General features: G+C 35.5%; 1 protein-coding gene across 1 annotated transcript in view; it reads right to left on the bottom strand.

The window, feature by feature from the left end:
- Nucleotides 1-7,544: 7,544 nt before the first annotated feature.
- LOC115215065 (retinol dehydrogenase 7) overlaps nucleotides 7,545-24,167 on the bottom strand; it is a 34,297-nt gene continuing 17,674 nt past the window's right edge. The window contains exons 2-5 of the mRNA XM_029784212.2: nucleotides 14,646-14,991; nucleotides 14,148-14,409; nucleotides 13,658-13,821; nucleotides 7,545-7,795 (exon numbers count right to left, since the gene is read on the bottom strand). Coding sequence (XP_029640072.1) covers nucleotides 7,563-7,795; nucleotides 13,658-13,821; nucleotides 14,148-14,409; nucleotides 14,646-14,982 — 996 coding nt within the window. The 5' untranslated portion in view covers nucleotides 14,983-14,991 and the 3' untranslated portion in view covers nucleotides 7,545-7,562. The remainder of the gene's footprint in view (nucleotides 7,796-13,657; nucleotides 13,822-14,147; nucleotides 14,410-14,645; nucleotides 14,992-24,167) is intronic.

Genomic DNA, 24,167 nt, shown 5'->3' with positions numbered 1-24,167 from the left:
AAGGCAATACACACACACACACACACACACACACACACACACACACACACACACACACACACACACACACACACACACATATATATATAAAATAAAATTAAAAACAGAACACAAAGGATATCGCGGTACACGTGTTTCAAGCTTTATAAACAATCTATTATTACATCAGTGTATTATTGATATAAAAGATGGTTTAAAGCTCTCTTCAGCCGCAAACCTTGTTATTCCAAAGAGTTATATCACAACATAAAAAATATGAAAAGCACATGTAGTATTACCCATTATAATAGGTTTAACATTTCTCCTTGAAAAAGTGTATTTGTAAAATTTCCTAACTGTATAAATGTATAAAGATTCATTGGATTTCGAAAATCTGCCCATACTGTATCACCAGTCAACATGTGAATGTTAAATAGATTGGAATGGGTTATATTTTGTATATACATACATACAAATATATGTATATATGTATATTTATATATATTATATATATATATATATATATATATATATATATATATATATATATATATATATATATATATATACATACATATATACACATATATAAATACACACACACATATATATATATACATGTATGTATACATACATACAATATATATATATATATATATATATATATATATATATATATATATATACTAAGTAATTAAGGGTTTAGCAACGATTTGCCTCACCACACACCGAATTTAGAAATAGCAGTCAAAGAGTTATAGCTATTCTTTCTACTAAAAGGGAGATCTCAGTAAAATCGCAGCACTTGAAAGGCAAACACAGACAGGCAAGAGAGTATTACCCATTATAATAGGTTTAACATTTCTCCTTGAAAAAGTGTATTTGTAAAATTTCCTAACTGTATAAATGTATAAAGATTCATTGGATTTCGTAGGTGACTTAAAATTGTATGATAGATTGCCGTCATTTCCTTCTCTCTTGCCTGTCTGTGTTTGCCTTTCAAGTGCTGCGGTTTTACTGAGATCTCCCTTTTAGTAGAAAGAATAGCTATAACTCTTTCACTGCTATTTCTAAATTCGGTGTGTGGTGAGGCAAATCGTTGCTAAACCCTTAATTACTTAGTATTACTTAAACTTTCCTCGAATGAGGCTTTTACATGCCGAAATCTACTTGGTGAAATTAATGATTATTCCAAATTAATTAATTTCACCCTATATTATTACTTATATATATATATATATATATATATATATATATATGTGTGTGTGTGTGTGTGTGTGTGTGTGTGTGTGTGTATGTGTGTGAATGTGTTTGTGTGTGTATACATGTATATATACATCTATGTATTGTTATATTTGGGGACTGTCATATATATTTGTCAATTAACCACACACGATATATACTTGGTTACTTGGTCTTCATTTCAGCTTTATTATTATTATTATTATTTTTTTTTTCTTCTTTCAAATTTGCTTCCATTTCTTGCCGAGTGTCTTCCCGACCCCTAGGGCAAAGAAACTCATAGTATACATTGGTAGGCCATTAAACCAAACTCAATAGTTCGTTCTCTCCATATACTGTAGGAGTTTGCGGTGTGTCTCTCTTGAGATGGCCTACCTAATGCATAGTAATAAGCGTATATTACTTCTTTATACTCTTCTCGGGTCCATTTGTTCCGCTTACATTTTTCTTTCTGTGGTGGTTGTGGTGGTGAACTTGGAGGGCTCGAGTTGGGGGATTTCCCGTTCAAGTGACCATCCATGTCCGTATTCGGAGAAGAGATGTGCCAGTTGATGACTTTTCGATCCCAGGCTGGCTCTTCCCTGGGGGACGCGCTTCCAGATTAACCATAGGACAAGCGATTTGGTATACTGATTTAGTTTTCCTTTTAGTTTCCAAAAACATTTTGGTGCTACGATAATGTTATCATTTTTTAGCTTTGATTGGCTCGTGGGGAGACGGCCATCATTGCCGTTACAATTATAATCGTACTTATTATTATTATTATTATTATTATTATTATTATTATAGCTATAATAATAATAATAATAATAATAATAATAATAATAATAATAATAATAATAATAATAATTATAATATCATTATTATTATTATTATTCTATGTTTGACTTTTGCTTTATATTTGTACAAGTTGGCTCCAAGTCTCACCTAGAGACCTCAAGAGACAACAGGTTGGAAGTTCACGTTGTTTTTATGCCTAGAGTGCCATGTATTTGTTTTTTTGGGTGTTGTACTAGTGAATGTCTAAAAAAATGTTTGTTTTAAACCTTGAGATTACATAGAAAGTATTTTGCGTAGGATATGAGCATTATCTTTTGAATTTCTGCCATTTTGGGGTTTCCTTGTATCTGAGTTAGGTAGCAATCAGCCCCTTTCGCTATCATTACCAGGGCACCTCTGACAACAGGTTCCTCTGACAACAGGTTCCACATTTTGCTGATTTCTATTTCTTTATATTTGCTCAGTTTTTGGTAGGTCTGGACAGATACGTTCATATCGATTGGGACAGTCATATCAATGAGGAGGCATGTTCTTTGTCTGAAGTCTTTCAATATGATGTCTGGCCTATTTGCATCGATCTTTCTGTCAGTTTGAGTGGTGAAGTTCCAGAGATGTGGTCATTTTCAAGCACTGGAGGTGGTTTGTGTTCCCACCAGTTTTTTTCATGGGGCAAATCCAGGTTTTTGCAAATTACCCAGTGAATATATTGTGCAGCTCTATCATGCCCGTTGAGATACTCTGTAGGCGCTAGAAGACTGCACTTGGAGACAACATGATCAATGGTTTCATTTTGTTGTTGACATACACGACATGTTGGGCTACTGCCGTTCTTTAATATGTTGTCCTGGAAGTTTCTTGTTGGTAGGCATTGATCTTGAGCTGCTATGATAAATCCATCTGTTTCAGATTTTAAGCCAGAGGCCATTAGCCATTGATGCGTCAGGGCTTTGTCAACATCTGCATTATTCACTCTCTTTGAGTATTTGCCATAGAGAGGTTTTTCTTGCATTTATCATTCAGAATATCTAAGGCCGCAGTTTTAGCACGGGTTTTCATGCGCTTAGCTTTTTCTGTGCTTGTTTCTTGTATGTCTATCTCTAGTTCCGAAATTTGTTGTATTTGGAATTCACTTAGATATTCCTTTGCCTGTTTTATTACTGAGTATGAAGCTTTCTTGTTTTCATGTTTTGAGACAAGTTTTAACATCCAGTCCTCAGAGTTTTTCAGGTAGGTGTCTAGGCCAATTGTAGCAATCTTCATTGTTATTGCCAGTTGTAAGAGTCCACGGCCTCCCTCTTTTCTTGGCAGATAAAGTCGTTCTGTATCTGCCTTAGGGTGGTGCATTCTATGCATTGTCAACAGTTTTCGTATTTTTCTGTCAAGATTACATATTTCAGTAATTGACCAGTTAACGATATTGAAACTGTAAGTCACGGCTGGTATAGCTAAAGCATTGATCGCTTCGATCCTGTTTCTCGCATTCAGTTCTGTCTTGAGTATTGCTCTTACTCTGCGATAACATTCGCTCCTGATCCTTTCCTTCATCTCTGAATGCCTTATTCCGTCCCCTTCAATTACCCCTAGGTACCTGTAGCTCTCCGCTGGGTCTAATTATTTAATGACATTCTGCTGGTCAAGGTTAACGTTAGATGTTTCTGTCATTTTTCCTTTGATAAAGGTAGCTTTTGCACACTATCGAGGCCAAATTGCATTCTGATGTCATCACTGTATTGTTTGACAATCGTTAGTAAGCCCTATTATTATTATTATTATTATTATTATTATTATTATTATTATTATTATTATTATTATTATCATTATCATTATCATTATTATTATTATTATTATTATTATTATTATTATTATTATTATTATTATTATTATTATTATTATTATTATTATTATTATTATTATTATTATTCAGTAGTCTTATATTATTCAGTAGTCTTATTTTAATCACGTGCTTTCACTGCACTACCGAGCGCAGATCTGTATATCTTGGGTATATGCTGTGTTTTGTTGTGTTTTGTTGTGATGCTTTTATTGTGACTGTATTGAAAGTGTTTTACGTAGGATGTGTGCGGTGCCTAGTAGTACTATCTTCTGTATGTTATATATACTTGTTAGTCTCGGTGTTTTTGATATGCGTTCGTCTGAACATTTTTTTACGATACCTAATGCGCCTACTATGTTAGGAATTCTTTCTGTTTTTTGACTCCACATTCGAGTTGCCTCTATTTCCAGGTCTTTGTATTTTGAAAGTTTCTCCATTTCTTTTAGAGAAACGTTGTCATCTGTTGGTATTGATATATCGATTAGAAAGCATTTTTTTCTTGGTGATCTCTGACAACTATATCCGGCCTATTTGCCTTAATTTCTTTATCTGTGTGTATTGGCATATCCCATAGTATGGTTGCTTTCTGATTTTCTGTGACCTTTTCCAGCATGTGCCTATACCATAGTCTTTCTATTATTGGATAGTGTTGGCATAGCTTCCAGTGTATATAGATCTCTACTCTGTCGTGTCTGTGAATATATTCCTTCTTAGTCAGGACTGGGCAGCTAGAGACAATATGGTTTATTGTTTCTTGTCCATCTCCACATATTCTGCAGTTACTTGTTATGTTTCCTTTCATTATATGTTTTTGGTAATTTCTGGTGGTGGTGGGTGCTTTGGTCTTGTGCTGCAATTAAAAATCCTTCAGGCTCTGCTTTGAGTCCTGAACTTCTCAACCATTGTTGGGGTTTTGCTTTGTCTATTTCTTTTGCGTTTAGTTTAACCCAGTATTTGCCATGAAGCTAACCATTCTGCCTATATATCTGTGCACACCATTCAATGTCATGTATGCCATAAGGCCTGAAAATCTAACGGAAGCCTCAAAGATTAAAACTTAACTGCATCTTTTGGTGTTCCAAATTGGATATGCAATATATGTGGGTGTCTTTTCAATACATTGTCTGGTTTAAAAAATCTCACTTCAGACGCCATGATGGGCCTAATGTGTATGTACAAGAGGTGGTCAGACTCTGCATAAGGAATATACAACCACCATATTCTTTTATTCTTTTATTCTTTTACTTGTTTCAGAAATTTGACTGCAACCATGCTGGAACACCGCCTTTAGTCGAACAAATCGACCATAGGACTTATTCTTTGTAAGCGTAGCACTTATTTTATCGGACTCTTTTGCCGAACCGCTAAGTTACGGGGACGTAACCACATCAGCATCGGTTGTCAAGCGATGCTGGGGGACAAACACAGACACACAAACATATGCACACACACATACACACAAACACACACACAATTCGCGTCTACCAAATCCACTCACAAGTCTCTGGTCGGCCAGAGGCTATAGTAGAAGACACTTGTCCAAAGAGCTACGCAGTGGGATTGAACCCAGAATCATGTGGTTGGTAAGCAAGCTACTTACCAAACAGCCACTCCTGCGCCTCCACTCAGTCACCCCTTGTATATATAAGGAAATGTGAATGACAAAGAAACAAACAAATATCTTATGAACTTTATTAGCTTAACTGTAAGCTCATGAGGTCCATAATATAACTGTGTATTCCTTTCTCAATTTCTTTTTACCACTCTATACTCGACTAACTCTTCGTTCTGAAGAACTGCATATTGAATTCTACACCTGATTATTAGTATTGCAATGATTAGGGAAACACAAATACACACGGTGAGATAAAAGTCAAGTTAAATATATAGCTTGTTTGTTGTAGAGCCTATTTAGGGCTCGACTGGCGATGTAATATGAATTATTCAACTGATGAATTAGTAATAATAATTGAAAGACAAATCTGAAAATACAGAATAGAAACCTCGTAAATATCGTTTTGGGGTTTAAAAATCCGTACCTATAATACCATGGTTGCTACACTTACTAAGCTTTACTTTGAATTACTCATCTGTTTGACTTAGAGTCAAACTATCATGTTAAAAAAATAAAAAGTGCTGTATATAAAGGATACCTATCACTAATATTCTCCTTATTCACTTGGAACCAAACTGAATACAAGTCAGAAAAAACATCATAAACTTTTGTTTTAAAGTAAAGTCAAATGATTCTTTAATTACTTCACTATAGGCAATGAACAAAGCACTTCCAATTAAATTACTGTAAATTACTTCAAAGTAGTCAATTTTCTACACCTGTCCTCCATATATCTGTTCATAGGTAGGATCCTATGTGCGTGCACGTGCGCACGTTTGTGTTGATCTATCTATACAATTTGAGTACATATGTATGTGTAGTTGTATTTGTGCATGTCTCACTGTGGTTTTTCACACTCCCACTTATGAAAACAGCGTCGCGATACACGACCAGACACCGAATCCCCATTATAAGAAGGATACAGCTGAGTGAGTGCTAAGCGTTGCACCCAGACTCTACGACGAGGTAATAACTTATAACTTCAAAGGAGAGTTGTTTTTATGACTCCACTCCCCCAAAAAGCACAAAAATGTTCAAGCAAATCAAATTAAAACAAGAACAAAAAATCTCAATATTAAATTTCTTGTATATCTTAGACGAAGCGACCTTGGTGTTCTTTGGAGCAGGGGAGGAGGACTGTTTTCACTGCATGTATTATCTCTTGATCTCAGGCTCAATGTGATGAATTCAACATTCATCCTGGATTCGGAAATGCTGAAGGAAACCAGCTGGATCTGCCTGAAACAATATCAGATATTCCTGTGATGTGATCAGCCTGGTGCGCTTTTGATCAGGGGTTAGAAGACGTGGCACCCAAAGGGCAGAAACCTTCGTCATGACAAGTTCATTGTACAGAATATACTCATCTCTCTCACAAGATATGCTAACAGCATTGGTTATTTGATTTATAGTAAATCGCCTGTCATCCATCACCATGTGGTGAACATGATCAATGTTTTCCTTGGTGGTGGCAGTTGCAGGATGTCCAGACCTTATGCGTCATACCCTAATGTAGCAGCCAGGTCAACATGAACGTCGTTGGGGGATAAATCCTTTCTCTGCAAGTACTTGATAACATTACAATGCCAAATTTTGTCGATTTTCAAGAAAAGTCGCTACTAGTTACTTTTGAAGTCTACTTTGAACAGTTAGATGTCAGTTTAGCTGGAAAAAACAACACAATTATTAATAAGAAAGGATGAAATTAATGCATGCAAGATTTCATAGCTCATGCATCATTCCTTCATAGTCAGCATATGAACCTTTCAGACCACACTCATATTGTAGAATGATAAAACCTGGGCGTAGTCTTAGTAATGGAAACCCAAACCTTTTTGGCAGGTATATTTTAAAAGTGAGCAAAAAATATTGTAAATTGGTGTTCCTTTGAATATTAAAATGAGTTGTACGTCATTTCATCGTCTCTTTCGGTTCTACGCATCTTAACTGTCTGCAGACATTTATTTATATATGACATATAACACTGAAACATGAAGTTAAGACATGAACTTTATTTAGAAAATTAAAAAAATTATGTTAAAAATGAAATATCTTCGTGCAAGAATTATTAAAAAGTTGAAGAATAAAATAAAATGTTTGAAAATGTTTGTTTTATTGTGTTTTAACAGTTTTAAGTCCAGCAGGTGGTTCCGGTTTGAATATTGAAATCCGATCCGAGAGCCAAACAGGGAGCATTCGTAACAGTGGTATAAGAAATTGTGCATCAAAACCAGGTGTATATCTATACTTTGGGTATCTGGCTGTGATGGCGTGGATATGGCAAGAGACGACTCGCTGAAGGTTTGTATCAAGGTATCCGGTGATATCTCGCAGAACTGAGATAACTACAAATATTGAAAGAGGTAATTTAAACGTTATAGTAACAGAATGCGGAGGAAGACTTAATATCTAATGAACAATACACACACAAACACACACAAACACACCAATATATAGTTAAGTGAGATTTGGGTAAGAACCTTGTAGAATGGTGTGTAAAGCTCGTCCACAGTTATTGGCTACCTAACGTCATGATACAGTGGAAATGCACATGCTATTGGATATATTTCAGGAATTCCACAGTACCCATATAGTTTATATAAATAGATAAATGGTATAAAATGGAATTGACGAGATTCTTTATTCAAAACCACTACAATTGTTTCGACGCATTCTCGCACTGTAGTTCATAGGTGAGATGTTGTGCAGTCATCTTACATCCTAGGTGAAGAACGCACCTCTTCAAGAAGTGACTGTTGAAACAAGTTCCTCGTTAATATATTTTCACCATTTTACTCACTTTAATAATGTATAACCAGAGTGATGCGTCATTTTAGCAGTTTACATCCAAAACTAAAACCATAGATTCAGTGAGAGACAAGATACATGTACAATTAAAATACAAAACACATCGATAAAAAATAGACACATGAGATCAAAATAATAAAAAATAATAATACAAAGAGGGCTTGTTTGACTATAAACTTCTATGCTATCTAACGGCCAGATTATAAGGAAGAATTAGAACGACTAGAAACTAAAGGGAAGAAGAAAAAGAAAAGCACGATTAAAGTTAATAATTAGGTTGTGACTGTCAATTTCAGCACATGTCAACCGTTTTAAAACCCAAATAGACTCCTTCCCACCCCCCAATAAACCGTATGTCCCATCTTAAGACTAGGATAAATTTTTATTTAGAGTTAATTCATTATCGTCCGGCTTTAATGTATTTCAGAGAAATTATAGGAAACGACAGGTTAGCGTGTATGTTTACTCACTCACCACCAAGGATTTCCTTATACAACCACCTACAATGTAATCTGCATTGTTCCACACACACAAACACACAGACGCACACACACACAAACATACACACACACAAACGCACACGTATACACTCACACACCCACACACCCATACGTGAGTTCACGTATATACATACGTAACCTCCTATACGGTTACACATATATGCTTCTTAGTAATTATTTCTAGAAAGAGAAATCAAGAAAATCAAAATAATGGATAGAAAATAAAAACACAGAAATATATCTTACGTCGCTTGCTTACAGTCATGCCATTTATAACGTTCGTAAATATGCAACACAATGCCATACACTTAAACAATAAATCAATAATAATAATGAGTAGCAGTATAACCCGGCCTTGCCCGGGATCAAGTTACGATTATTAAGCTAATCAAGTTCTTTATTTCAAACCAATCTAAGTAATATCGACGTCAAATTTGGGCGAAAAAACCCCCAAACATTTCACATTTTATTTTTTATGAACGTCATCACTTACTCTCTCTCTCTCCCTCTCTCACTTTGTCTTTCCCGTGAAACTCTCTGCCTCCTTCTTCCACTTCTCTTTATCTTATTTCTCTTTTGTTAGACGCCGTCAAAAAGCTATGGCTGATATTTTTCATGGCTAAAAGCTATGGCTGAAAATAGAATTTTGCCGCTATCCGCGGGTGCCTCGGAAAGAAAATAAGTTGACAAAACCCAGATAGGTTGTTGACGAATGTCCTCCTAAAATTGAAGCGACATGCGTGCTAATTTGTGGACGTGCATAAATTACAATCACGTACACACACAAACACACACACACACACACACACACACACACACACACACACACACACATACGCACACACATACGCACATACATCATGCCTTTTCTAGTAAAGGCACAAGACCTGAAATTTTGTGGGAGGGGACTAGCCGATTACATCGACCTCCGTGTTTCACTGGCACTTATTTTAACGATCCCGAAAGGATGAAAGGCAAAGTCGACCTCGGTAGAGTTTGAACTCAGAACGTAAAGACTGACGAAACGCCGCTAAATATTTAGCCAGGGTACTAACGATTCTGCCATCTCTGCTTTACTACTACTACTACTACTACTACTACTACTACTACTACTACTACTACTACTACTACTACTACTATATATAGGCCGGAAATAACTCTGCAGTTAATAAATTTCTGCAGCTAATTTACCGGTTAGAGAATATTGTTATTTAAAAATTAAATAATGAGGATAGAAATCGATATTAATCAATTAAAACCAGTGGCTTAGCATATTTATAAAAAATATTATATACAAAATTTAGAGGAATGACCATCAAAGTGGACACCTAATATGCCAAATATAGAGTTTTGTCTAGTTCTGGAAATTGTGTTTTGAAAGCGACAGACTACGCCGATGAGCCTGCAGATATTTATATTCGTAAATTTTAACAAGTGAAACCATTGGTACGTAGGTAATTGTTTTTTATTTGGTATATTTTCATTTCCCTAGCTCATTTTTACATCCAGGCGTTTTGCTGAAATTTTTGTTCAGAACATTCGTGGTAAGGCGATTTGACGTCTACATTTAGCATATTAGGAGTCCACTTTTGTAGTCTTCCTCTTAATTTTGTGTGTAATATAATTTTTAATCTTTGGATTTTTTAAATATGTTAAGCCACTGGTTTTAATTTATTAATATCAATATCTTCCCTCATTTTATATATATATATATATATATATATATATATATATATATATATATATAGGGAAAATTCACATATTGTCTTATTTCGGGAGGGTCATTTTTTCCCCAAATAAACGCATGCACAATATATATTCGTTCGTCACTCGTTTATTACTGTTTTTAGTTTAACTCATGTCTATTGTCCGAAATCTTTCGTCACACATCTGTGACCTCTTCAGCGACACTTTCCATCCTCTTGTACGCTCCTATTCCGCTTAGTCCATTCCATATATGTATATATATATATATATATATATATATATATATATATATATATATGCACATACACCCACACACACACACACACACACATATATATATATATATATATATATATATATATATAAAATGTGACCGTGTGTGTATCGTTGGCGATTTTTTTCCTCTGTTTTCCCTTCTCTGGATCTTTCCTTCTCCTATGTTTCCGACGAAGAGCTCCGCTCGAAACGTAGACCCTCCTTCTTTCCTTCTTTCCTGAGCGTCCAATATTACTATATTTGTTCCACGTCCTCGCGTTGTTGTGTTTTTTTTTGTGCTTTCATGTTTGGATTAACTATATGTATATATATATATATATATATATATATATATATATATATATATATATATATATATATATATATATATAAAGTGAGAGAAATTATGCAACCCAATGACAAAATAAAAATGATAAGCGCTTTGAACGCAGAAATTTCGATTCATTCGCTGAACATCTATTTGTTTATATCTACATCCATCCATAGAGACATCAATATTACACAACCACCAAACCACTGCTCCAGTCTATTACTTACGGACCCTAAGTTGCGGATGTAGACATCAATACAATTTACTTCAATGTCTTATGGATTTACTTTTCTCCATCAAGCGTAAATCTAGATTAAGTGTTGTTGGTAGATGAGAACCAACATAGCTATAATGATTCAGTGAAATGTTCGCTTTACTATGAGAAAATTGATTATAAAGTATAGGAGTGGGGGAAATACCCAGCAAGAATATATTGAATATAGACACAAGGACACACGCACACTTTGTGTTTTTGTGCGAATGTGAAAATGTGTGTGCTAGTATATGTTTAAATATATAAGTATATATATATATATATATATATATATATATATATATATATATACATGCATACATACACATATCAATATAAATGTGTTTGTGTGTGTATATATACATACATATATATATATATATATATATATATATATATATATATATATATATATATATATATATATATATATACATGCATACATACACATATCAATATAAATGTGTTTGTGTGTGTATATATACATACATATATATATATATATATATATATATATATATATATATATATATATATATATATATATATATGTGTGTGTGTGTGTGTGTGTGTGTATAAAGTAAGATACACAGAAACAAAGTAAATGAGGAAAAAGTAAAGAAAGGAAAGAAAAAGTGAAGGAAGTCGAAGGAATAAATGAGCCAATGAAAGAGAGGTAGGGTAGAATGAATGAATCAAGTGACACTTTAGAAAAAGAAGAGAGAAGTAAAAAAGAGAAATAAAAGATAAAGAGAAATATAAATAAAAAGAATAAGTTAGAAATAAAAAAAAGAAGAGGAGAAAAGGGAAGATGAACAGACTTAGAATAATCAGTTTAGTTACATAGTAATGTTAGTTATTGGTTGTCCTAAATCAAAAACAGTATTGTTGTTGGTTGTTGCTGTTGCTGTTGGTGTTGAGCGAACGGTCTTCGTCTAGGAGCTCGCAAGATGGGAGAAGTCCGAAACGTAGTCCTTTGCTATTCGTAAGACCCACAGAAGAGAAAGCAGACCAACCCCCGCACCGAGAGCATCGACGGATGGATGAATGCGCATCCAGGCTCAGAAGTTGCGTAGGAAGTCGGGGACAAGAAATAGGAAGAAAGAGTGAGAGAAAGTTGGGGCGAAAGAGTACAACAGGGGTCGCCACCACCCCCTGCCGGAGACTCGTGGAGCTTTAGGTGTTTTCGCTCAATAAACACACACAACGCCCGGTTTGGGAATCGAAACCGCGATCCTCCGACCGCGAGTCCGCTGCCCTAACCATTGGGCCATTGCGCCTCCACGTTGGTGGTGGGGATACGACTGGTAGGGCTGTGATGGGAAAGATGATTTCTTGGCCCTACATGAAATTCTGTGAGAAAAAAAGGAGAGGAGCAATCGACTTCAGTATTTGACTGGCATTTATTTATCGACTCCGAAGGAATAAAGTTAAAGCTAACATTGCTAGGATATAAAACCAGAGCTAAGAGAGCCGGAACAATAACGCAAGTAAACTTACTCGGCGCTGGAAAGCTTCTCAATTAGCTGAATGTCCAGATTTAAAAAGAGTACTCTGTGAACAAGAGAGTAATCATCATTTCTCTTCTCCTTTTCTCCACCAAATCTGATATACACCGTCTTTAAATTTGGCTCGTTATTTCAACGATTTCAACAGAAACTAAATAGATTCTTAAACATATAGCATTTTTCAATATATTTCATTTTGGATATGTTACATTTCAAAGGCTGGTATTGCAATAAGCATAGAAAGGTAAAGATCACAGTTAAAGCTCATTAAGTATGTTTAAACTGTAATCTATTTAGTAATGTCTCGTAACATTGAATGAATTTATTGTTATTTTACAAACGGTATTCATTTTAGGAGATTACCTGTTTCTTGTGATTTATATATTATTTAAGCGACATTCGATCCTATGACGTTTTGGATCGTTATCTATTGTTGAAGGAAGAGTATCGCTGAATCGGTTTTTCTTCTGTAGTTGTGTGTTTTCCGGGAAAGTTCAGTAATTCACGCGTTGCTGCATGCTACATTTTTGGTTCATTCAAAGGATAACCCGATGAAACAAATTTAGAGTGTCATCAACCGATCTATATTTTGAATGAAGGTCATTAACGATCAGAATATTATGCTTTGAAACTGGTCCGCACCATTTGAATCGAATGTTTGATATCACTTATCCTAAATCGTTAACAATGGTGACCAATAATTACTTTTTAAAAGTAGACAATTAAGCAGATCTGTCTAATCACTGGATATAAACTCAATCGAAGCTAACAAAACGAAAATTTTCTTGATACTGTCATAGATTCTTGCACTACGTATATGAAATATAATCCAGCAGTGTACTTACAGTGATCAAAGGCTTTTTTACCATAGTATTGTTGAACCTCAATGGGAGAAGCTTCAAAATCTCGGATTGCTCTCCTTTCGATTGTTTCAAATGACGTCAAATTGGTCGCAAAGCCTCCTGGTTGTATTATATGCACAGTTACATTCTGTATTATTAAAGCACATCTGGATAAAGAAGATGTTTTAAATGTTTTACGCATCAAATGTTATTTTTTGTTTGCAAAGTTATTGTTAAGTTTTTCTGTGTTGCTATATTCCTATTCTTGCTATTTTAGAGATACAAAAGTAATCTACACTACTTGCATTAGTGTAAAGGAGAGAATTTATTAATGCTTTATCGATGATATAGAGAAAGTAATTCAATTACAATACGTGATTCGAATATCTAAAATTGCAAGCATTTATTTTTCGGGATAAAATATATAATACATTTTTACGAAAATAAATCTATAAAAATTCCAAGGAGATAGATGAAAATCTTATTTATTTACCTGAGGCCGTTTGAATAAGATTCAACTGCATGTTTTGATATACAGTATGGTATGCATGTAGAAGGTGTAACTTTTCCGAAGATACTAGATACGTTCACAATTCTTCCCCTTGACACGCGGAGTAAAGGCAAAAAGGCTGTTGTAACACCTATCGTTCCATATATGTTTACATCCATAACTTCATCATAATGTTTCCGAGTCATACATTCTGGGAACAAAAATGTACCCAAGACGCCAGCATTGTTAACCAAAGCCCACAAACCTGAAGTGAAGATAATAACTATTGATAACACGGAAAACACACATATACATGAACGCACACACACACACACACGAGCACGCAAAAATATTCAATAAATACACACACATACACACAAACCCATACATACACACAGAAATACATATACACATTGATAGAGATGCGCATTTAAAACAGAAATTATAAAAACTAAAAGCGAAAGCAATGACAAAATTACTTAGTTGGAAGTTCTATGTTACCTTTATCATCTGGAAGTCTAGATCTGACCAATTTTTCAGCCTTTTCAATTTCTTCTTTCTTAGTAACATTCATCAAAAATGCTTCTAGCTTTTGTGTGCAGCAGCCACGGAGATCTGCGACCCCTTCTTTAGTTAGGCAAGCAGCAAATACATTAAAACCAAGTTCATCCAGTTGTTTGGCCAGCATATTACCGAAACCTGTATCACAACCAGTGACTAACACATATTTCTGATTGAAATCTCCAACTTTAAGTGTCCGAAGAAACCATTGGAAGAGCAGATAGGCAGTTATCACAATCAATGCACCCGAAAGTATTTCGCATGTTGTACAAAACATTTTCTTTTGCTGAAAATTAAATAAAAAATTTATGAAACCCAAAGTGGTAAAGGAGGTGTAAATGTCGATACAAAAATCAAACCTAATTGCCGGAAGAAAAGATTAACTGATTAGTTTCATTCTTATTTTCAGAAATAAAAATAATCAGTTAATGGACTACTATAGCGAAAAGATTAGCTATGTGAAAAAACTTCAAAGCATTAACTTCTGAAATAAGTTGGCTTTTGGAAAACCAAGTGGAAGATGTAGTTAGAAAAATGTCTTTCGGCTATTCTTGTCTAAATTAGATAACAGATCTGCAATTGTCATATTTAATTTAAAGTTAAACAATGTTCATATAAAAATAACATTCTTTTTTAACAAAGTTATTAAATCATTCTATTTTAAGAATGCCAATTGCACAGCAGCCGACATTATCTCATAGATTGTGGGAATTATCTGGAGGCTTTTATAAGAAGATAATCGCCACACTAACGAGATAATCGTAAGATTCTATCTGAAAAAAAAAAAGCCCAGAAAAAATAGACAAGTTCGATTTTGCGAGCTGTTATTTTGATGGAAATGAATAATTAATATTTATCACTCCAGTACACAATGATATAACAGGAAACCGTTAACAAGTAGCATGATATATTTTAAATAATACGTTCATACAGAGGAAGGATTGGTCTAGTTTCGTATTTAGTGGTGTGAATCAGTAGAGAGATGATTTGGCTTTCGAAGAATGTACCTGCTGGTACGCAGAATCGTCAGAGTGTCGGATCCAAAATCATCTAGCATTACGTTACCACTCTATAAACCAATTTAAAATCGTTAACCAGTTATTGGCATTGATTTTTAATTCATTTAACAAAATTTATAGAATATGTTTTCTCATATTTTCTTGAATAGTAGAAGCACATGTACATACTAACGTAATTTGTGTCGTGACGTATGTAATACTACCTACCTTGTTACCTAGTGAGTCTATAACAAGGTCACTACAAGTAGACGCACTATATTAAGACTAGTAAGCAGCCATTACACATCGTAATTAATATCGTAATTAGTATCAGCTATGAGAAGTGAAACCGGTTTGTAGTTATATACTTTGGAATAATGATTTAGTTTTGTAATTATGTACTTTGGAGTGTGTAATACTATGTTTTGAAATGATGTGAATGAGAAAAATGTAGTTTGGAATACGTAACCTTGAAATGATATGATTGAAGCAATGCATTTTGAATATATATTTTGGAATATATAATAACGTATTTGGAAATGATTTTATTGTAATAACGTGCTTTTTGAATTAACTGCAATATAAAGGAAATAGTGCATCTTCTTTTTATTATTGTTTTTACACGTGCGTGCGCACACACACACGCATGTTGAACCCACCTAGACGTATTAAGAAGAAAAATACAACTATTCGTTCAAGATCTCTCTGTACGCGATGCGAATAACGATTTTTTATATCGATTAGCAGATATAACTACCGATCAGCAAACATTGAAAGTATAAACAAAGGCCAGTGGCTTGGCTAAACTCGGAGGTCCGGCGTACTTCTGAGTGATGAGACACATGTCAAACACCAGAGTACCAGCATTCTGTACGCCAATGAGCCGAGTGTGTTGAACACACTATCGTTATAAAAGGCATCTTTTCTTTTTTGACAGCTACTAGCATATTTTGCCTCTGAATCTGCCTCGATGTATTAAGAATAAATATGCAAATATTCGTTCCAGATCTTACTGTATACGGTGCAAATAACAATTTTATTAAAATGAAGTCATACTGATATTTTGAAAACATATATTCATTTCATATTATTACGTAATATGTAATAGGAAATACATTCTAAACGCAAAATCTACCTTAGTTAATACATTTCAAAATACAGGTCAAATGATACAGAGCTATTTCTGTATCACTTAGCCGTGCCTTTTAAGGCAACGATTACTGCGTGTCTTTTTATTTGCTGAGTCAACCTGACGGCTGACATTATTTATTTGAAAAGTAAGGTAAAAAAGAAGTTAGAAGAAGGAGACCTCAAAATCATGATGCACTCTGTATAAATACACACCCTGCATATATATATATGTATGTATATATATATATATATATATATATATATATATATATATATATATATATATATATATATATATATACATATTTAAATATGTATATATATATAAGTTAAACGTGTATAGATACGTTTAAACACATATTCTCACGCATTTAATTCTCCCATACATGTATACACACACCCATATTCTTATATATACACACAAGTGACCGCGTGTGAATCGTTGGCGATTTTCTTTCTCTGTCTTCCCTTCTTTGGACATTTTCTATATTTCTGACGAAGATCTCCGCTCGAAACGTGAAATCCTCCTTCTTTCTTTCCTTTCCTCAGCGTCCAATAACACTGTACTTATTCCACATCCTCGCGTTGTTTAGTTTTCTCTTTGTTCATGTTTGGATTAACTATATATATATATAAAATTGGAAAGAAAATTGGATGGTGCCTACACTTGCTTGCTAAATGTGGTTTTGAATGTCATTTGGAGAAATTGTTTGACCAATGAGCGATTGTATGTGAACCGTCGTTCAGTATCAGATATCAAAAAGCGTAGAGTCAGATTTGACGGGCATTGCTGGAGAGCTAAAGATGAAATTGTTAGTGAAGTTCTTTTGTGGAAGCCTACACAAGAAAAAGCTTCCAGGAGATGACAAACCAAGACCTATAGCAAGCAAGTTTGTGACGACATAAACTGCAACCCCTCTGACCTGCCGAATATGATGAACTACAAAACTGGAAGGCGACAGAAAATCTCAGGAATCCAAGCAAACAGTACAACCGGATGATGTAGAATGTCATGGACTCGTATCAACAAGGCACAAGATGTGAGATTATAATGAAAATATCTTTATTGCTTTGAATCCAGAAGCAATGGTAGAGTCTTTACACGGTCACTTGATCTGCTAGAAATAGCAGCCAACTATCCTTTAAATCACGACCTACTGTCTTAAATAAAGGAAGACAGTTCACAGCCTATAGCAGGAATATTTTATATTATAGGTTGATCGACCGAACTATTACTAAACAATAAACAACATGTGTTATGGAGTAAAACTTAACGTCGCAGTTAACCGAGTCACTATACAGTTGGGTTCGTTTCCCTCTATTATGTTTGTTTTTCTAAGACGAAGACATTTGAGGCTCGTTGTCTCTCTGTCTGAGTCTGTAAACTTCGATGAAGCGGTAACAGAGCATATTTGAGGGTTACTGAATATTGTGATGTAAACAGAAATCACTTATTTCTCTGTAACTTTACATTTGATAGTATACAGTAAACCTTCTGGAAATTCTCAAAGAAATAAAGAATTATTTCATATCTGTTATGCACAGCAATAATAAATTTATCGGACACTATTTTTTTTTTAATATTATACACACTTATGTTTGTATGTGTGTGTGTGTGTGTGTGTTCGCGAGCGCATGTGCGTGTGTGTGTAGTAGGAATATTTTGCAAAGTCCCAAACACCATCTCACTGCCTCGGAATCGAACCCGAGTTATTGTCTTCATATTTAGATATAAGTAAATAACAATAAACGGGATACTGTCAAGGTTTAATGACGCCTGCAAACGACTAACCCATTGACGTGAAGAACTAGCCTTTTATCAGTAGCTAGTATGGCCAGGAACGCCTTTACCAGTTTTTGTTATCCTTGACACCTTTTGGCAGTTGCTATATATAGTTTGTTTACTCACAAGCTGATCAGTGACCGTAAGACGGCCAAGATAACGGCTGCACAAACTTACAACACTCAACAACGGCAACAGAATGCGACAGCGACAGCAGTGGATATGACACAACTTAAGCCAGCTGGTTAGTAGAAAGTACACCACTTACAGCTACCGTTCTAGTCGACACACTTGGCTCAAATATAATCTTTTCTGTCGTTTGTCGTAACGACGAATTTTCTGTATTTGCAACTTCACACAAACTTCTTGTTCTTCCATCTATCGACTCAGTATTATTTTTGTGTACACACACATACACACACACACACAAACACACACACACAAACACACACATACACATATCTGTACCTGCATGCATACATACACACAATATATATGTATAAATCACGACGCGTTGACTCTTGGTTATGATGTCGGGCACACAGTCATAAGGTGGTGGGGTGATTCCTGAACCAGACGACGTGTTGAGTCTTTGAGCAAGATAAATCATTTCAATTTGCTCCTGTTCACTCAGCTGGAAATGAGTGCCTGCCTAGTGGAGGTGCAGCTCCTTCTCACTAAAGCTATTGCATTAGGGTGATGCATGGGCTGGGCAAGAGGTTCTCTGCCCCTGTTTGAGACTATATAAGCACTTAAACAGCAAGAGGGCGGTACATGATACCAAGGTATATTCACCTACAAGGTGGTGAGCTGGCAGAACCGTTAGCACGCCGGGTGAAGTGCGTAGCCGTATTTCGTCTGCCGTTACGTTCTGAGTTCAAATCCCGCCGAGGTCGACTTTGCCTTTCATCCTGTGGTCGATGTAATAGACTTAATCCGTTTGTCTGTCCTTGTTTGTCCCCTCTGTGTTTAGCCCCTTGTGGGTAGTACACAAAAAGGTATATTCACCTACAACGGATATCTAAGCTTACAATATATATCATATACATACATACATACATATATATATGTGTGTGTGTGTGTGTATGAGTGTGTGCGTGTGTGTAGCAGTAGTAGTAGTAGTAGTAGTAGCAGCAGCAGCAGCAGTAGCAGTGATAACAGCAGTAGCAGTAGTAGTAGTATGGGGGCATGCGCTCTAACAGCACATCACTACATCCACCACTTGTTGGGTGATTCCCTACTCCTGGCAGATGACACCTTTGCACTACTCTGGCGACAACCCTCCTAGTCGTTGCTGGTGAGTATCTTGCGAGGTTGGAGTGCAAATCCTACCTCAAACTCTTTTAGTCTCCTTTTATGAGACGCAGAGGAAACGGAGAGTCTGTTCTTCGTTTTGCTGGTTACCACACAACACTAAAGTAATGTGAAATGAAGTGTCCCCACACAACGCGCTACCCAGTCCGAGAATGAAACCGACGATCTGTCGATCATGAGCGTAATACCCTAACCACTAGGCCATACAATGCAATACAATGTGGAGTGGAAGCACTCCGTCGGTTACGACGACGACGGTTCCGGTTGATCCGAATCAACGGAACAGCCTGCTCGTGAAATTAACGTGTAAGTGGCTGAGCACTCCACAGACACGTGTAACCTTAACGTAGTTCTCGGAGATATTCAGCGTGACACAGAGAGTGACAAGGCCGGTCCTTTGAAATACAGGTACAACAGAAACAGGAAGTAAGAGTGAGAGAAAGTTGTGGTGAAAGAGTACAGCAGGGATCACCACCATCCCCTGCCGGAGCGTCGTGGAGCTTTAAGTGTTTTCGCTCAATAAACACTCACAACGCCCGGTCTGGGAATCGAAATCGCGATCCTATGACCGCGAGTCCGCTGCCCTAACCACTGGGCCATTGTGCCTCCAGCAATACAATGTAACATAATATAATGTAATATAATATAATATGTTTGTGTGTGTGTACTTCTGTTTATATTTGTGGAAATATTGCCCAGTTTATCTTCCAAATATATTACATTGATGACTGATACGTAAAATTACATGAAATAACTTGTAAAAATTTAATAAAAATAGAGAGACGTATGTAACACTTTCAGTTTTGAAGTTTATAACTTCCATGTTTTTATTGAAATGTGTATGTTGCATTAATTATCTGAAATAATCTTGTAGTTGTCAGGTTTGTGGTTTCAAGTTGAAGAAGATTTTAATTATGGGGTTTTTGTAATATTATAATGTTTTATTCTTCTTCTTATTATCAATTGCTTGTTACATGTGAATTATTTCATGGGTATTTGATAACACGTTAATCAATTCTATCATTAAAGCATAATATAGATATGTAGATACTGGGTATTGTATCTCAATGAACACATCATCGATATACCGGATACATCTAATGGTATCCACTGGTAGTTGATGTTTAAAAAGTCATGTTTTCAACGTTGACCATTTACAATGTTGTTAAAATAGACCCGAGTGAAGAACTCACTGCTACTCTCTCCAACAAGATGAAGAGGCTGTCTCCTAAGCAGTACAGGGTAACACAAATTATACGGACCAGCGGGATCGATTTTGCTGTGATGTTTCTTACTATACTTATGATTTTCTTGACACCGAGATGGTGTCAGCTCTTCTGGTGACGTCGATGTTTGCCTGGGGCTAAATGCATCAGTAACACCCCCACCACCCCGCCCTGACCCTAGCCACATTCAGATGGCTGATCCCTCTTATGTTATATTAGGTGTATATATTAAATATCTCCACTGTATATAGTTTAATTATTCTGTCTTGCTGTTTAACGTTCGTGAATGTTATTGTATTGATGAGGGAGATATTATTGTTAGGAGAGGGTTACTTACAATTCACTAGATTGTATTGAAAATTAATAACTGATATATGTGCGTTTGCTTCAGTAATTAATTTGGTGAGTTTAATTTTAATCGCGCAGTGTTATCTTTCATAATTTTGATAAATTTACAATAGTCATATAATATATTATTGATTTTGTAATATATTCATATTTCAATAACGGCCATTTTGCTCCTACTATTACATATTACAATTTCATCGTTGTGTTTTATTTTCAGATGGTGTGGAAACTTGTTTAAATTTCCTGTTAAGTAACTTTTTCGTTGGTTCGTATCGTTGTTTATTACATCAGTTCTAGTATATGCCTCGAAGTTTGTTGTCTATTTTTATAGTTTTTATCTCTAAAGTTATCTTGGGATTGGTAGCATAGCTCTAGTTCGATTTTCGGTTAATAAACACGCATGTATATACATCATCTGCTTGTTTCTACAAGAGCTGTAGCTATTGCAAATATGTAACATCTCACACCCAACCTTTTTCACATTACAGCTCATAAATTAAAGCGAGAATTTAATCTAACGAATCAATCTCACTTCAATAACTTTCTATCACTTTCACTGTATTACCATTTTCCCCCTATGTCTTGCTATTTTTCTCTTCCTATCTTTCATTCACTATTCTCTCTGTACCCCGTCTATCTTCTTTCTCTCTTTCTTTCTCTCTCTCCACACATGTATACACACACTTTCGGAATTTCTTCACCTGGTCATCTAAAGGGTAGATGTAAAGATACTGTTTTGCAGGCGTATATCTTTACCAGAAAACATGTAAAACACACACGCACACACACACACACACACACACACACACACACACACACACACACATGCGCACGTACATCATAATGTTCATACAATCATGAGAACACATACATTTATACACAAGAAAATTCCGCGCGTATATTATGTTTTCATCTTTACACAATCTCATTCACGGAGAAGTAGATACGTTTCATAAATATTCATATCAATTATAAAAAATGTATAACCATGTACACGAACCAATCTCAGTTATTATTATTATTGTTGTTGTTGTTGTTGTTGTTGTTGTTGTTGTTGTTGTTGTTGTTGTTGTTGTTGTTGTTGTTGCTGCTGCTGCTGCTGCTGTTGTTGTTGTTGTTGTTGTTGTTGTTATTATTATTATTATTATTATTATTATTATTATTGAGTGAGAGAGCAGTGTATGCCATCAAAGTGACACTGGGGTAAAATATACGAAAGCCCAGTATACCCATCATGACTACCCGTCTGATAAGGGTACACAAGGCACATGCATCACAACCATAAGTGCGCGACATGGTGATCCCATATCAAGATAAACAGCACATGACCTTGCAGGTGGGGCCCAGTTAGAATTTTCTTCAGGTTGAGTAGCCCATCCCGCTCAAAAGGTCCCTGAATAAGGGTTGTTTAAGGATGTTGAAAGAACCACCCATGTTTCCAGAGGTGAATTAGTCAAACCCCAAAGAATCCCTCTCAACACATGGCTATGATGTTCCCCCAACTACTTCTGCTCGTGATCAGAGATGCACATATCGTCAGCCACTAAGGGACATGCTCAACTGGTTAAGGTCAAACAACTGACAAGCAAATCTGTGGTGTTGAGCAGAATATTTGCTGTAGCCCATCAAGACAAAACAATGTACATGATAACACTTCCGATCAGTTAAGATCAGAAGCCATGAGAGCCACTGCCTGGTACTGCATCAGGGCATTATTATTATTATTATTATTATTATTATTATTATTATTATTACTGAGGCGGCGAATGTATAATGGTAAACATTCCATCACCTGCGCATAACTAGTACAGATATGCGTTGGGTCTTCAAAGAAGTTAATGGTCAAAATTATTGGGTGTAAACGGCTGCACCTGTTCCAGATACGAAAGCAGTGCTGCGATGATGGTCACACAATGTCTTGTAGAGAACCATTAAATGATTAAATATAAAGTAATCTTCTAACCTTGAAAAATAAGGAAATTAGTAGCATCCCGTTTTATATCTACATTTAGGCTGTCTCCTCCCAACGGATGTTAAAAACGTGTATCCTCAGCACCAGAAAGACGATAAATACACTACCCCACCAGCAACAAATCCACGTTTAATAAAGGCGTAGAGTACAACAGTGAGGGTTTATCAAGGAAGAATCAACTACTTAGGGAAAACAAGTAGCAACTGCTATGAAACTAACCGGACGAGAAATGTTATATGCTATAACCCACCATACAACATTTGTCAAAAGTTTAGTGTTACAACACATTTTTCTGTTTCTAAGGGGAAGACATTTTCGAACAACCACAAATTTTGCTAGAAACGCTGAAAAGTAAGTTATGACTGCATGAAAAACATGAAATGACATTAAGCATCAGAAGGCAAAAAATATTGCAAGCATATATCGAAAGATGCCGATATTCAATCGCCGAAGTAAAAACGAAAGTCCGTCCCCTAAAAGGCATTGTATACCATGTCTAAAAAGCGACATTTGTTTACAATGCGCCTTCACATGGTGATGTTTCTATCTGCAATGTACCAACAGACCACAAGGTACAAACAGATCATTCTTCAAAAGCCACCTATATCTGCACTACAGTTCATTCCGCAGTCACAACGTTGAGAAGGTTATAGACCTTTTAAAGTATATTTAAGAATCAAAAGACGAAGA

The sequence above is a fragment of the Octopus sinensis genome, linkage group LG8, assembly GCF_006345805.1.
Source record: "Octopus sinensis linkage group LG8, ASM634580v1, whole genome shotgun sequence".
Lineage (NCBI taxonomy): Eukaryota > Metazoa > Mollusca > Cephalopoda > Octopoda > Octopodidae > Octopus > Octopus sinensis.
Note: the sequence above shows the minus strand (reverse complement) of the source record. Positions and strands in the feature narration are given on the sequence as shown.